At 35.6% G+C, this 16698-nt stretch overlaps 1 protein-coding gene across 3 annotated transcripts in view; it reads left to right on the forward strand.

Moving 5' to 3' along the window:
* Positions 1 to 16698, forward strand: part of FBN2 (fibrillin 2) — a 277965-nt gene that overhangs the window by 106160 nt on the left and 155107 nt on the right. For all 3 annotated transcript variants that reach the window (XM_037509420.2, XM_037509419.2, XM_054694452.1), the window contains exon 7: positions 8580 to 8705. In XM_037509420.2, the coding sequence (XP_037365317.1) occupies positions 8580 to 8705 (126 nt within the window). The remainder of the gene's footprint in view (positions 1 to 8579; positions 8706 to 16698) is intronic.

Below are 16698 nucleotides of genomic sequence, written 5' to 3' on the forward strand. Positions count from 1 at the left end.
TGTATATCTAGAGTGCAAAGATTTTTTCCCAATCAGTGGGTGTCTCTCTGTTTTGGTAAATGTCTCTTTTGCTGTGCCAAAGCTTTTCAGTTTGATGTAATCCCAAGTGTTTATCTTTTCCTTGACTTTCTTTGCTTTGGGTGATGAGTCTTTAAAAATGTTATTGTGATGTTATGTCTTGCACTGTTTTACCTATATCTTCTTCTATATATTTTGTGGTTGCAGGTCTTATTTTTTTGCATGTGTTGGTCCAGTTTTCCCAGCACCATTTATTGAACAAACTGTGTTCCACTGTATATTCTTTTTTTTTTTTTTTAAAGATTTATTTATTTATTTATTTATACAAGCACTGGGTACAGTCAGAAGCGCAGGAGGGTGACAGAATTCACCAGAGCCAGAGCGGGGAGCAGAGCAGGCAGAAGGACCGAAGTACACTGCTGAGGGGAGCAGCAGGCGGCAGGAGAGGTCTGCGCACCATGTGGGACCCTCCTCCAGTGGCAGGGGAGTAGCCGGGGATCAAACCGGTGCTGTAGAGGCCGCGGGCAGCTTCGCAACCCAGCGCTCAACCGCTGCGCCACCGGGGAGGCCCTCCACTGTATATTCTTTGCTCCATATAAGTTGTCCATATAAGTGTGGTTTTATTTCTGGGCTCTCTATTTGGTTCCATTGGTCTGTGTGTCTGTTTTTGTTCCAATACCAAACTGTTTTAATTATTATGGCTTTGTAGTATAGCTTGATGTTTGGAAGTGTGATACCTCCATTCCCTTCTTTTTTTTTTCAGGAGAGCTTTGACTTTTCATGTTTTTTTGTGGTTGCATATGAATTTCATCATTATTTGTTCTATTTATTTGAAGAATGTCATTGAGATTTTTATTGGAATAGCGTTAAATCTGTATATTGCTTTTTGTAGGATAGCTATTTAAATAATGTTAATTCTTCCAATCCATGAACAGGGGATGTCTTTCCATTTCTTTGTGTCTTCTATTTCTTTTAACAGTGTTTTATAATTTTCTTTTTTTTAAAAATAAATTTTATTTTTATATTCCCCATACAATTGCAACCCCCTTATTTTGACCCCAATCCCTCCCCTCCCCATCCCCCACCCCCGACCCCCCATAGAGTGTCTCTGGTTCATAATTTTTTGTTGATTTTGATTTTCACTTTCTTATAGTTATTCACTTTCCTGGTCCCTTATTTAAGTTTTCTAGATTCCTGCTATGAGTGAGACCTATAATTTTCTTTGTATAGGTCTTTCACCTCTTTTGTTAAATTTATTTCCAAGTATTTGATTTTTTTGCTTCATTTATAAGAGGGATGGTTTTCTTGATTTCTTCTTCTTCAGATTGATTGTGTATAGGGAGGCTACTGATTTTTGTGTATTGATTTTGTATCCTGCTGTTTGACTGAACTGGTTGATTATTTTGAGTAGTTTTTCTGTGGAGTTTGTAGGGTTTGCTATGCATATTATCATATCATCTGCAAATAGTGATAGTTTTACTTCTTCTTTCCCTATCTGGATTCCTTGTATGTCTTTCTCTTGTCTTATTGCCCTGGCTAGGACCTCCAGTATTATATTGAAGAGAGTGGTGAGAGAGGACATCCTTGTCTTTTTCCTGATCTTAAAGGAAAGACCTTCAGCTTTTTGCCATTGAGAATAATATTGGTGGTGGGTGTGTCATATATGGCTTTTATCATGTTAAGGTATGTTCCTTCTATCCTGAGAATTTCAAGGGCCTTCATCATAAATGGATGTTGGACTTTGTCAGATGCTTTGTCAGAATCTACTGATATGATCATATGGTTTTAATTTTTCTTTTGATGTGTTGAATTACACTAATCGGTTTTCGTATGTTGGACCATGTGGGTGAATCCCACTTGATCGTGGTATATTATTCCTTTGATGCATTGTTGGATTCTGTTGGCAAAGATTTTGTTGAGAATTTTTGCATCAGTGTTCATTAGGAAGATTGGCCTGTAATTTTCTTTTTTTGTGCTGTCTTTGTTTGGTTTTGGTATTAGTGTAATGTTGGCTTCATAGAGTATATTTGGTAGTATTCCTTCTTTTTCAATTTTTTGAAAGAGTTTGTGTAGGATAGGCACTAATTCACTGCTGAACATTTGGTAGAATTCATTTGTGAAGCCGTCTGGGCCTGGGATTTGTTTTGGGGGAGTGCTTTGATTACTGCCTCAATTTTGCTGCTTATAATCAGTCTGTTTAGTTGTTCTATTTCTTCTTTGTCCAGCTATGGATGATTATATCATTCTAGGAATTTGTCCATCTCTTCTAGATTGTTCAATTTGTTTGCATGTAAGTGTTCATAGTAATCTCTGATCATTCTTTCGATTTCTGCTTAGTCTGTTGTGATTTTTCCTCTTTCATTTATGATCCTATTTATATGTGTTTTCTCCTGTTTTTTTCTTTGTGAGCCTGGCTAGAGGTTTGTCTATTTTGTTCACTTTTTCAAAGAATCAACTTTTGGTTTCATTGATCTTTTGGATTCTTTTTTTAAATTTCTAATTCATTTATTTCTGCTTTGATTTTTATTATTTCCTTTCTTCTACTGGCTTTAGGGGTTTTTTTGTTGTTCTTTTTTTAGCTCTTTGAGATGTGCGATTAGGTTGTTTCTTTGAGTTGTTTCTTGTTTGTTGATGTGAGCCTATATTGCTATATATTTTCCTCTTATTACTGCTTTTGCTGCATCCCATACATTCTCGAAAGTGGTATCCTCCTTCTCACTCAACTCAAAGTATTTTTTAAAGTCGTCTTTGATCTCCTCATTAGTCCAGTGGTCTTCCAGTAGTGTGGATTTCAATCTCCCTGAAGTGGGAGGGTTCCTTGTTTTCTTTTCATGATTTATTTTTAGCTTGATGCCTTTATGATCAGAGAAGATAGTTGGAATGATTTTGATCTTCGTGTATCTGTTGATGTTTGTCTTATGGCCCAGTAATTCAATTCTGGAGAATGATCCATGCACGAGAAAAATGTGTACTCAGAATTTTTTGGGTGCAGTGTCCTTTAGATGTCTGTTAAATCCATGGGTTCTAAATCTTTATTTAGGGCTCTAGTGTCTTTGTTTATTTTTTGTCTTGTTGATCTGTCCATTGGTGAAAGTGGAGTTTTAAAGTCTCCCACTATATATGTATTTTCTTTAATGTCTGTTTTCAGAGCTGATAATAACAGTCTAATATATTTTGGTGCGCCTTCATTTGGTGAGTATATGTTGATGAATGTTATATCTTCTTGATGTATTGTTCCCTTGATCATAATGTAGTGTCCGTCTATGTCTCTTTTTACCTTTTTTAATTTGAAGTCTATTTCATCTGATAAAAGTATAGCTGTTCCTGCCATCTTTTTTGGTCCATTTGCTTGTAGGATTGTTTTCCAACCTTTTACTTTCAGTCTGTGTTTATCTTTTGTGGTTAAATGTTTCCTGGAGACAGCAGAGGATGGATTTTTTTTTTTTAACTCAGCATGCTCCTCTGTATCTTTTTATTGATGAGTTAAATCCATTTACATTTAGAGTTTATATTGATATGTTGGCATTTGTATTTGCCATTTTGTTTGTCTTTTTTGTGATTTTATTCCTCATTTTATTCTGTTCTTCTTGATCATTCCTCTGCTGGTTTTGGCTTTAGGACTTCTTGCAGAATTTTTTGGAGTAGTGGTTTAGTTGTAATGAATTTCTGGAGTTTCTGTTTGTCTGAGAAGGTCCATATTTTTTCTTCATAGAGGAAGGAGAGCTTTGCAGGGTAAAGTATTTTTGGTTGGCATTTGCTGTCTTGAAGTTTGTTGAATTACATTACTCCATTCTCTTCTTGCTCATAGTGTTTCTTCAGAGAAGTCTGAGATTAACCTGATTGATTTTTCCCTTAGAAGTTATCTATTTCTTCCCCCCTTGCCAGTTTCATTTTTTCTTTGTCTTGGACTCTTGGAAGCTTTACTATTATGTGTCTTGCTGAAGTTTTCTTTTCATTGTGGTAATTGGGTGTTCTTCTCACTTCTTGTATGTCTATAGTTGTCTCCTTTTTCATGTTTGGGAAGTTTTCTTCAGTTATCTCCTTGAATGATATCTCGGATCCTTCGTCTCTCTCCTCACCTTCTGAAATGCCTATAACTCTTATATTTCCTTTCTTCATGGAGTCTGATAATTGTTGAAGGGTACTCTCATCCTTCTTCCTTTGCACTTCTTTTTCTCTTAGTTCTTTTTATTTCTTATTTTTCTCTTTTGGTTCTTTTTATTACTGCGTCTTCAAGAGTACAGATCTGTTCTTCCATTTCCTCGGTTTAGTCTCCTCCTGTTAGTCTCCTCCTTTTCTTTTATTTCTTTTCTTAAGGTCTCATTTTCTTTCTTCAGTTCATTGATTATTTGTCTCATCTCATTATACCTTTTTATCATGATGATTATTAATTCTCTATCCGATAGGAATAGAAGTTCTTCCATGTCATTGCTGTTGAGTTCTGGTGACTGATTTTCTTTTTGTGGTGTGGCCTTCTCCTGACGGCTTGCTTGGTTATTTGTATTTTTCCTTCTCCCTGCTGTTTGCTTTCTAATTTGTTCTATGCATTGGGACGTTTTGCCACTGGTGTTGGTGGGCATCTCTTTGGATTGTTCCTTCAGGGGTGTCAAAAACTGTTTACCAGACTGAGACCAGCACTGGAAGACCAATACTCCACCAGGGTGTTGATGCTCTGGCTGTGTTGATGGGCACTGTCTCTTACAGTTCCCTCCCTCCATATTTACTCAGTTCCAGCAGGGAATCAGTTAGTTGGTGATTTTGCCCTGATCACTAGGTGGCACTAGAGACCTGTACTTGCTGACCTGAGCTTTTTCCCTAGAGTTCTCTGAAAAACCAAGGAGGGTAGGGAGCACCTTGACATAGGGGCTGTTGCTCACACTGGGTGCTCTGTCTGCCTCCTGTTCACCTAGTGTTGTGCGCTCTGCTGTGTGGATCCCACGCCCTGAATTCTGCGCTCGGGTTCTTGATCTCAGTGCCCACTGTTAGGGCATGTCCCATGCCCTGAATCCTGTGCCTGTCTCTCAGTTCCAGAATGGGGTCTTGCTCCACGCTTTGTTTCCCTTCTTACCCCTGTTTGCATTTACTCCCTTCTTACCCCACCCCCTCTCAGAGCCTGAGGGTGGTTTTGGAAACCCTGGCTTCCAACTATTAGGAAGTTGCTGATTTTGTTGTGATCACTAGGTGGCACCAGAGATCTTTCCTAGTATCCTTCCAGAACTGTGCTTTTTTCCCGTGGGTCTCTGTGAAACTGAGTGGGGGTGGTGTGGAATGACTCAACAGCGTGGGGTGCTTTGTTTGCCCTGTGCTGCATCATGGGGTTCCCACTCACAGAATTTTGTGCCCCAGATCTCAGTTCCAGGACAAGGGTGGTAGCCCAGTTCATTGTCCTCAGAAGTGGCACCTTTTGCACCCCACTCCCTGCTGGAGCACCTGATTTTTGATTACTCAGTGAGGGTTATTCACATGTCTCTGCAGGAACCTAGGTTGCGGGCACAGGGACCTGGGTAGCTGCGCTACGTATGCTTTTGATCGCAATCATGCTTTCCACACAAGCTTACTGGCTGGCCTTAGGCTATTTGTAGGTCCCTCCATAGAGTTCTTATTTTCCTCCCAGAGCTGTTCGCTCACCTCCATGGTGATTCCCGCCAGGTTCTCCACAGTTCCCGTTTGCAGGATGCGGTGCCTGCAATATTGCCTTTCCGTTCTCGGTCCCACTTGATCTGTAGTTTGTTCTTGTTGTTTTCTTTCTGTTGGTCGGAGTGTACCGGTTTTGTGGGTGGGGGAGGGTAGCAGGGTTCTGAGCTTTCATCTCTTTTTGTCCTCTTTTATGGCAACTTTCCTCTTTAGGCAGTTTGCCAGAGTTGCCTTATCTTCCATGTCCTGGTTTTCGCAGGGACCTGCCACTTTTCCTCCCTACTAACATTTTTTATAGGAGGACTTACTTGCAGCATTTCCCCACCACCATGTTGATCTCTCTCTGGTTTACTGATACTTTAAAAATCATGAATGAGTGTGAAATTTTGTTACTTGCTTTTTCTACAGCTTCAAAATGGACATATGTTTGCCTTCGTTAATTGTTAATATGGTGAAATTGTGTTGATTTTTGAATATTGAAATCTTAAATTCCTGGGATAAACCTCCCTTGATTATAATGTAGTAACCTTTCTGTATCTGCTAAGAAATGTTATGTGTCTATTCCAAAAGGATACTATTCTAATGTAAACTTGCTTATAATGTTTTTGACTTTGGTGTCAAGACAGTGTCCCCTCTTCTCTTCTCAGAGTCTGTGTACAGCTATTAAAATTTATTGCTTAAATGAAGAACATTCAATGGCACAACCACCTATGCCTGAAATTTTCCTTGTGCAAAGATTTTTTAAATGTGTATTAAGTTTTTAACAGATGTTTTCTGTTATTGAGAACAACTTGGCATTTTATTTCTAAGGAATTTGTGCATTTTGTCTTCATTGTCTAATGTAGTGCCATAAAGTTGTTCACATTATTCCTTTTAATCCCATAGGATTTATAGTGATGTGCCCACTCTTATTCTCTTTTTTTTTTTTAAGATTTATTTTTATACAAGATCTGGGGTACAGGTCAGAAGCACGAGAGGTTGAGAGAATTCACCAGAGACAGAGCAGGGAGCAGAACAGGTAACTCTACTGAAATACACTGCTGAGGGGAGCAGCAGGCAAGACAGGAGAGGTCTGCGGCACCATGTGTGATTCTTGTCAGCTGGCAGAGAATCAAACCCAAGCTGCAGAGGCTGCAGACAGCTTCACAGCACTGCACTCAACCCCCTGCGCCACCGAGGAGGCCTGCACTCTTACTCTTTTTTTTTTTTTTGTAAGATTTATTTATTTATTTATACAAGCACTGGGTACAGTCAGAAGCTCGGGAGGGTGAGAGAATTCACCAGAGCCAGAGTGGGGAACAGAACAGGCAGACTGATGAAGTACACTGCTGAGGGGAGCAGCGGGTGCGGTAGGAGAGGTCTGCGCACCATGTGGTACCCTCGCCAGCAGCTGGGGATGAAACCAGCGCTGCAGAGGCTGCGGGCAGCTTCACAGCCCAGTGCTCAACCGCTGCGCCACTGGGGAGGCCCACACACTCTTACTCTTAATGCTGATTATTTCATTTATTTTTATCTCCATTAGCCTTGACACACAGATCTATCAACTTTACATGTTCATAGAACAGGTTTTGTACTTATATTAATTATCTCTGCTGTTTGACATTTCTTCTTTTTATCATCATTATTTTCTCATTCCTGTTTACATTAGGCTTAATTTGCGCATCTCTAAATTTCTTAATATGGAAATTTATATCCCCAATTTTAGGCCTTTTTCTTTTTGTAAAATAAACATTTTATCACTTCATTTTCCAACTGTGTACTGTTTTTAACTGCGTTGCCCAGGTTTGGAGATAGGTTGTGCCTTCATGTTCTTCTCATTCAAAATAAGTTCTGATTTTCATTGTGATTTTTTCTTTGACCCATGAATTATTTCAGAGATTACCATTTAAATTCCGTACATTTGTGGCTATTCCAGATGTGTTGTATTATTAAGTTCTAGTTTAACTGTTGTATTTAGAGAATATTATTTGGCTGATATTAATCATTTATTAGTGATGGTCATTTTATTTTTCCTGAAGTACTTCCTTTAGCATTTCTTATAGCCTATCAACTTTGATTTGTTTGAAATTATTTATTATGATTTCTTTAATCATCTTGTCAATATTAAAGATTTTTGTGCCTAAATGGATGAAAATTAATAGACGACTTGTAGGATGAAGAAGACAGTTGTTGTGTCTAAATCATAAGAGGTTTCAAACTTAAAATAAGAGACTACAACCTCAATATAAAAATACTTACGGTATAGTTCTCAAATTTCAGATGAGGAAATCTAAAATCCAGCAAGTCTAATGGTTAATTAAAGAAGCCAAAAAATTATAAATTTTAGACTAAGGAAAATTAGAACATTGCATAGTTAGATATTGGTAGGGGAGAGAAAACACAAGACTTATCATCAACAGTAGAATTGTGTGGCCTGCTCATAGGTGTGGTGATTGCTGTAGTATGAACTGCTGTAGGCTTTCTGAAGAACCATCAGGTAGTATTTATTCATATGGGGTGTATATATACCTTGTATTCTGGTAGTTATGCTCTGATTCTAAAGCAAAGGGATAATGAGTCTGTATGAGTCCCCAAAGTTCATTGTTACTCCATAAAGAATACAGTAAGGACATTCATTTTATCATTCATCACCAGGACAGTGAGCACACTAGGAAATATCTATAGTAAATCAAAGCTAGAAATTGGTTCTCCACATAAAAATATGGGAAGATTTAAAAAATAAAATTCCAAAAGAAAACTTCAGGAAACAAAATGAGATCCATAATATGTACCATTACATAAATTAAAATACACACATACAAGGTATTACAGACACCCCACACAACATTCTGTTGAGAACAATTAAATTTCTTCTCCACATTAAAGAAATATATAGAGATATTCTGAAAACTAGTGAATTCTATGTTCAAAATGCTTTCTTTTTGCAGATGTTGATGAATGCCAGGCTATTCCTGGAATATGTCAGGGAGGAAACTGCATCAATACAGTGGGCTCCTTTGAATGCAAATGTCCTGCTGGTCACAAGCAGAGTGAAACTACTCAGAAATGTGAAGGTGAGTGTCTACTCTGAGCACACATCTAATTGTTGACTCTGAATCCAAGAAAAACATGACTTCATTTTGAATTTTTAAGAATTTTAATCGCAGTTATAATTCCTTATTTCAGTATGAAACTGAGGTATAACCTTAAAAGAGTTTTGTATTGTTGTGTTTATTTAATGGATTTGATTTGGAAAAAGAGACAATGAGCATTTTGCATCAACTTGTTATTTCCATTTCTACATTGAAGCAATAATGGGTGTGATCCAGCCATTTATATTCTCCCTTAATAAAGTAGTTTCCCATTTCATTTACAAATTATATCAAAGATAAAAATTGGGTAAAGAAAAGTTCAAGTGAAATACGTCAGTGTAAAATGATGTTAGAAGTTGACACTATGTCATATATTACAAAACAAATACTTTAGTTTTTGTATTAACTACTGTTGCTTGACAATCAAATTTTTTGAAAGCATAATTGACTCGGGGAAAATTCGGCAATTACCACAATAGATATTCTGTGAAAAATTAGCTTACTCAAATAAAAATATATTAAAAATTAATTTTCTGGGATATGAGTTTTGGATTATAATAGTGAAATGCTAATTCCACTAGCATTCTTCAAATAGAATACACTAGCTATAGTTACTTGTGGTCAAAAATTTTTCATTATTATGAAATTCAAGAAAAGGCATTAAATTCATTATTTTAAGGGCCATTTAAATTCTGTCTGAAAATTTGACAATATGTCTAAAGGAGATTATGTTGCATAAATGCATCATTAATAACCAAAGTCTGCTGTGTTGAAAAGGTTAAGAAAACTACTTGGGAGATGAGAAGAAATGTCAGAATTATCTGAGTTAGCATAGGCATTGAACCAGATTGTCAAGGATCTGCAGAAATTCTGAGTTGTGCAGCTGTCTCCTTGCTATTTTGTGTATTTTTCCTCCTGGCTTTGTTTGGGTTGGTTCTCTTGGTCAGCTTTTTGTCATTTCCCTTCACTTTTTACTTCCGGAATTACTTCCAAACTAGATCGAAGGGTGGTGAACTTAAGAACAAAGACAGTGTTTGATTATAGGTGAGAAGGCACAACCATTCACTAATTAGAGTGGTTGTGACATTTCCATTAATCCTCAAGAATGTATTTCTTCTTGAAATACATTAGTTGAAAATAGAATGAGCCTTTTCTACATCAAATTTTTCAAAACAACATATAGAGCCAAGAGTTGGAGAAAGACAGTGCAACTCTTTATTTGTACTTGTCTATGTTCTTTCGGAAAGGGGCTATTGATGTAATAATGTAGGCACCACCCAAAGCCCTGAATCCAGTCATCTCTTTCCTTACTTCCTGCCTAGGCAGCCAAATCTGTTTAACCATTGCCCAGAAGGAAGTATGTATTTAATATTTGGGATTGGGGAGGAACAGCAGAAATGGAAGAAGTGGAAGAAATTCTAATCAAAATTTGAAAACTAAATGTTATATGGAGGCTTTACTTTGTGTGTTAGTCTTATTTATTTTGATGTCTTAAATGTCATCATTGTCAGTTTTCTTTAGGTAATATCATTCCTATATGTAAAAGGTCAGGTATTATTTACATATATAAAATTATTTATTGTAATTGGTAACATACTGTATCTGGAAAGCCTATAAACTATTGCTATACTTAGTGGCAAGTTTTGAATTATAGATGGTTTATATAAAGTTTATGTAGTGTCATTGTAAAAATGTGGCCATTAATTTAAAGTTAGTATTTCCTCTGAGTAAAAATATAACCAAGACAATTACTTTTGACCAGCTATCAAAGTTCAGATATTTTAATTTTTTATGTATATTATAATGTGAATATAAAATATAGTAGTTTTGGAAAATTTGCTTTAAAATGATACCCTTCTTTTCTGTTATAACACATTTCATATTTCTGTTCATACAGAAAATTCTATAAAAAAGTCTTTTTTACTCTAAAAATTACTAGATATATCCCCCCAAAATAAGGAAAATGCCAGCATTTTGGATTCCAATAATTGAGGAAATGGTGGTAACACAAGAAACTAAAAAGTTTGCTTATTAACTTTTCAAATTGTGTTGTGAGTTTTGTGTTTTTTTGTTGACCATCTCACTCCAATGCTTGAATAATATCCTTGAGGATAAAACCCTTTCTTTGTTTTATACTGTATCCCAGAATCAGGAGCAGTTCCTGATGTAATGTAGGCTCCTAAAAATATGTGTTGCTTAGTAGAGAGTAGGGTATACAAGAAGTTAACTTCTTTGAACTGGGATGAATGTCCAAAGGAAGATAAAATGTGGGGCCAGAGTTAAAACTGGATTTGGAAAGGGACCAGTGAGATTCCTCATGGGACTTTTTCCTTTGTCTGACATTTGAATTTTTTCTTAATAATTTTAATTTGCTCTGGTTGCCATTCAGAGAGCTAGAACATAAACATTAATAAATACAGTTTGGCATTTTCAGATCTCTGTTTCACCTAGTGGTAGTGGTTCTGAGGTCAGGGCCTTCATTCTCTATCTAAAAGAATGAAATGGCTTTTAGTTCTTGTAGAATGACCTTTTTCATTGGAATATGTTATTAGCCAAAATATTATCCTTTGAGGTTTAATCTGCTGAAAATTTAAGTTTGATTATATATGGGTTTTACTAAATGAAAATAAATAAAATGGCGAGGGAGGCATTTATCTCTTAGTTTAATGCTTGAAATATCTGATTCAATATCTATCATTGAGACTTGTTTTACATTATATTTGGTGGATTCTCCCATGTGATTTTTTTTCTCATGTTCAGCTATAGACTACTATCTAAGCTATAAGTCAGAGTCCAACAGAAAGGGATATTATTTTTCTTTTTTTCAACCCTTCCCTGTCTTCTTCCCCCTTCTCTCTTTTCTCTCTCTCATTATTTTCTGCATTTCCTCAGTTAAGGTCTCAGATTCCATAAAACCTCTCATGCTTTGGTGAATCGCGACTTATTTCTCCCAGAGCAGTTTGGTTACAAAATCTTTTCCTAATTCTGTCATACAGTGAGCAAATGATTCTTTGTTAAGCTAACCTATTTCTTCACATCCAAAGAGAAGTTGCTTACTCTATTAGAAGATTCAGTAATCTAAATATCCATTTAATTTAAATATCCATTAATCCAAATAAAGAAGGGAAGCATAAGAAATCAGTATAATAGGAAGTGGTGTATCAGAAGACTGTCCAGCATTTCCCTTTTTCAAAATAAAGTATGTTATTTTGAATTTCAGCCCACTTGGATCAAAGCACAAGTATGTACCAGTTGTCCTTGCATGAACTCTCTGCCCTTCCAGACTATACCTTCTTTAACATTCCGAGATAGTTATTCTTTCCAAGATTAAATGGAAAGGAAGAAAATAGCTTCATTGTATTGGAGGGTTTCCCTGTTGGTCTTTATATGTCAGGTAGCTGTTTACAACTTATTCTGAAGAGTCTCCAGCTTTGTTCCATTACCATTTTGTTGTTTAGGATTTGTGACAATAAATTGATGTATTTATTCTCATGAAACTTGTTGGCACAGTATTTTAGCTGCTGTTCCAACTCTGCTTGCTTTGATAAACTATGGAAAATAAACTTCTGTACTAAACTGAAAGTACTTGATTTTACTCGTATTACCAAAAGTTTATTAACTTTAAAATAAATAATAAATAAATAAATTGACTACTTTCCAAAAGGAAAACTGCATGTTGAAGCAGAGGTTCAGTGAGGAAATTGTAAACACTAGAAACAGTCTCTAACTCCAGACTAGTGACACAGATACAGATTGGTAAATGCAGCTACATAAAAGAAAAATTGGATGGTAATAAAAGTAAAATCCTCTACAAGTAAGACCAACAGGCAATGATAAGCTGGGAGAAACATTTGCAATTCATAACACAAATACAAATTTTCAATATATAAAGAAATTCTATGAATCAAAAAGGAAATTCCCAGAAAAGTTTTCAAGGATTTGAATTGATTGTTGACCACAAGGGAAATACCAGTAACTATTAAATATGCCAACACATGCTTATCTGTTTAGAATAAGAATGTGAAAAAAAAACTATGAGTCTAAATTTTGATGAAATAAAATTATAGTAGAAAACTGTGATGGTTTTGCTAAATAGACATTCTCTTAAGTCCTGACAGAAGTATAGAATGGATAATATTTCTTAGAGGGCAATTTAGAACTCGCTACCAAAATTACAAATGTACATAGTATTTAACCCATGAATTTTAATTCCAAGAATTTATCCTATCTACACAGATGATCAAGAAATGATGGCCTTTATAAGATCATTTTGTAATTGCCAAACCTATGTATGATCATGAATGACTAAATCATGAAGCATGTCCACAGTTGAAGTTATGAATTCTTAACTGTGTCAGACCAGTAGTGTGGTTTTGAGGCTTGACTTTGACAAACATGTCACATCCAAGAAAGTGAGCCCAAGGCAGCCATGGAGCCCAGAGCTGGCATAAAAGGCAAAATTAGCACATATCACTTCCTGGCATATCTATCACAATGGATGAATCTAAATTCTTCATTTCTTCCCACAAATGATTTCCACTACCAAAACACATGCACTAGGTAACTTGGACAGTGCCTTGACAGTATTGGTCAACTAACAGCAGTATTTCACATTTCAGTTTTCTATAAATGACTCTTTGAATCCTAAACAAAGTTCATCTAGTAGAGCATATATTTGCCTATTCTGATAAAAGTATTAATGGACAATAAGTAAATTCAGATTCATCCATCATAATGATGAGGAAACACGGAACTGGGATTTAAGATTATCCATTAATTCTTGACTGGTCTTAACCTGTTTTTACAACCCCCAACCCAAGTTCCACACAAATTGCAGAAATGGACATTTGAGACCCAGAGCACTTGATTTATTTAGCATAACACAATGGTCAGGAAATTGCGTTTTAGTGGATTTAGAGAAATTTCCCAAGTGGCGAGAATCAATGTTGTTTCCCCAGTACTATTTATATTTAAATCACTTTTTAAAATGTGGAAAAGTATGGTAAAGTAATTTACATGATTCTTGCAGTTCAATCTCTGCTGAAGATCTCTGGAAAAACTAAGAGCCTCCAAAACATCCTTCTCAGAGACATAAAATTGGGTATATGTTAATGATAGAAAAATCTATTCTATCCTGGAATGAAAGGACTAGATGAATGTTTTGAACTTTGTCATTAAGAAAATATATATTAACCTTGTCATTAAGAAAATATGTATCTTCATTTTAGATTATCCATTAATTCCACTTCGTCGTAGTGGAAATGGATAAGCAGTAATTCACACCAAATGAAGGTAATAAAATGCCAGTTTTGTAATATTCTCCATATTTAGCTTTAGCTTCTTTTGAATGAGAGAGAAAGAGACAGAGAGCAAGAGTGAGCTAGCGAGAACACTATCTCACAAATTAACATGGCTCAGTGCCTGAAGGAAATTAGTCTACTCTAAAGAAATATCCTGTTGAAGTCAAGCAGAAATGAAACAAAACTTGAAAGTCCTAGATCCAGGACTGCTTTTCTTGCAAGTGTCACTTACTGACTTTTATGGACTTTATTTACTACCCTGGCACTGAATAACGCCTAAAGGACTGGTGAAAATTTTTACAGCCTGCTAATTTATTTTGGGTGCTTCCATATAGTAAAGATATAAAAAACCAAAGATGAGATAATGTTTGAGTTACCTTTTTTTTTTTGTAATTGTCATTAGAAAAATAAAAACCATAATGATACATAACTTCATACCCACTTGGATGATGACAGTCAGAATAATAATCAAGTAACAAGTATTGATGAGGATGTGAGGAAAATTGAGCTCAAACATTGCTGGTGAGAAGGTGTAGTCACTCTGGAAATGAGTATGCAGTTCCTTGAAAGTGAAAGAGAATATCCATATAGTTCAGCAGTTGTATTCTAGGCATTTGTCCAAGAGAAATAAAAATATGTCTACACAAAAATGTGTATGTAAAGGTTCACAGTAGTATTATTAATAATAACCAAACAGTAGAATTATTAATAATAACCAACAAGAGGAAGAAATCCAAATTCCCATCAATGAATGAATGAATACAAATGTGGTGTATAGATGCAGTGGTATTTTATGTGTCCATGAAAAGAAATGAATTGTAGATACTTGCTATACCAGTGATGCATCTTCAAAACACAATGCTAAGTGAAAAAACTAGTTACAAACTACCACATATTGTATAATTCAATATATAAGAAATGTTCACAACCAGTTATCTTTCTTTCTCATCTATACTTTGCTTTTGCTAGATTTTAGTACAGTGAATTATATTTTAAGATTTGGAAAATTTTAACTGTGGACACCTGCTTTGCTGTCAAAATACCTGTTTTGCTTATTTCTCAAGAACAACTGTTTTAGGTAGTCCTATTTTAGCAAGCACAAAACTGATACCAAATAAATTTATAGAATGAGCAAGTTTCTTTTCATGTCATCCCATGGATAGATATGTTGCTGTTTTTCACATCAGCTTTGGTTTTCCTAGTGGGTTGTGGTTTTATATGTGACATATTAGCATGACTTTTCCAGTTTAATTATGAAGGCTGTCTGAGATATATTTTTGTTCTAATCTAGCAGTAGTACACATAGAACAAATGCAGGGCTGAGTTGTGGGTTTGTATTCTCAAGCATGGCTAAAATTCGTCTGACTGGTGGAGACAGTATGGGTACTCTTTCCCAACAGCTGTATGCCATCATACTAAATTTAGTATGGCTTGATTTAACTAGCTATAGCTGATGCTAATATGAAACATAATAGGTTTCCTCTTCCAAACTCTTGGACAGGCTACCACAACCATATGACTAGATGTCAAAACTTCTTTGTCTCATTTGTGATAGAGTTCATAGCAGTTTTCTCACACAGGAGAAAACAGCTTTTCATTTTGTTCACATATGTATTAAGGGTTATAGTAAAGACCTCTAGCTCAGAAAAATCAGTATTATTTGATAGTTTGTATTCTCAAGCATGGCTTGAGAAGAGTGTAAAAGTGATCTATCCTTGGCTTCTCACTTTATTAAAATTTTTATGTCGACGTTTATTTTCAAATCCTCCATTCGAGGGAGGCTTCCCAAATGGTATCCTGAACTTTCATGGTGGCATAACCTCATCCAAATACTGTGCTTTTCCAGTGTCATTTCTTTAAATTGAAGATAACAAGTTGAGACCCTTGTAATGTGCTGAATGTTCCAAACCCTTTTAAATCAGGGGTTGATAAACTTTTTCTGTTAAGAGCCAAATAATAAATATTTTCTGATACGGAAGTTGCTCTTTGTTGCAAATATGCTACTCTACCACTGTAGCATGTAAGCAGCCAGACAGTAAATACAGAAATGAATGAGTGTAGTTGTGTTCTAATAAAACTTTACTTAGAAAAACAGGGAATGGGTGATATTTTGCCATCCCCCTATTCTTGATTCCCATTATTATTGTCATTCTTGCCTATTTTAAATTGTCTACCATCTACCTAATTTAACTGAAGTTTTCTTAGTGTCTGCCTAGATGATTTTAGGTAGAACTTGGAAAAGCAAGTTTTAATAGTTACAATCTATTAAAATGTTTTAAGAAGAAAAACATAATTAGTGCACCAGAACTGTGATTGTTTGCATTCTATTCCTGAAAATATCGATCAGAACAGAGTTCATGTTAACTTTTGGAAAATGACTTTAATTTTTTAGACCAGTATCAGACTTATAGCAAAATTGAGAGGAAGTTACAGAGATTTTCCATATATCTCTTGCCCTCACATGAATAACTTCCTCCATTATTGATACCGTCTACCAACTGAATTTTGTTACATTGAGGAACTACATTGAATCATCATAATCACCCATAATCACCCAATGTTTCATTCACCTGAGACTTCGCTTTTGGTGTTTCACATTCTGTGGGGTTGGGCAAACATAATGACATGTATTCATCATTATAACATCATACAGTATATTTTCACTGCCCTAAAAT

This window comes from Talpa occidentalis, unplaced genomic scaffold (assembly GCF_014898055.3).
Source record: "Talpa occidentalis isolate TD23 unplaced genomic scaffold, MPIMG_talOcc4v2.1 talOcc4.13, whole genome shotgun sequence".
NCBI lineage: Eukaryota > Metazoa > Chordata > Mammalia > Eulipotyphla > Talpidae > Talpa > Talpa occidentalis.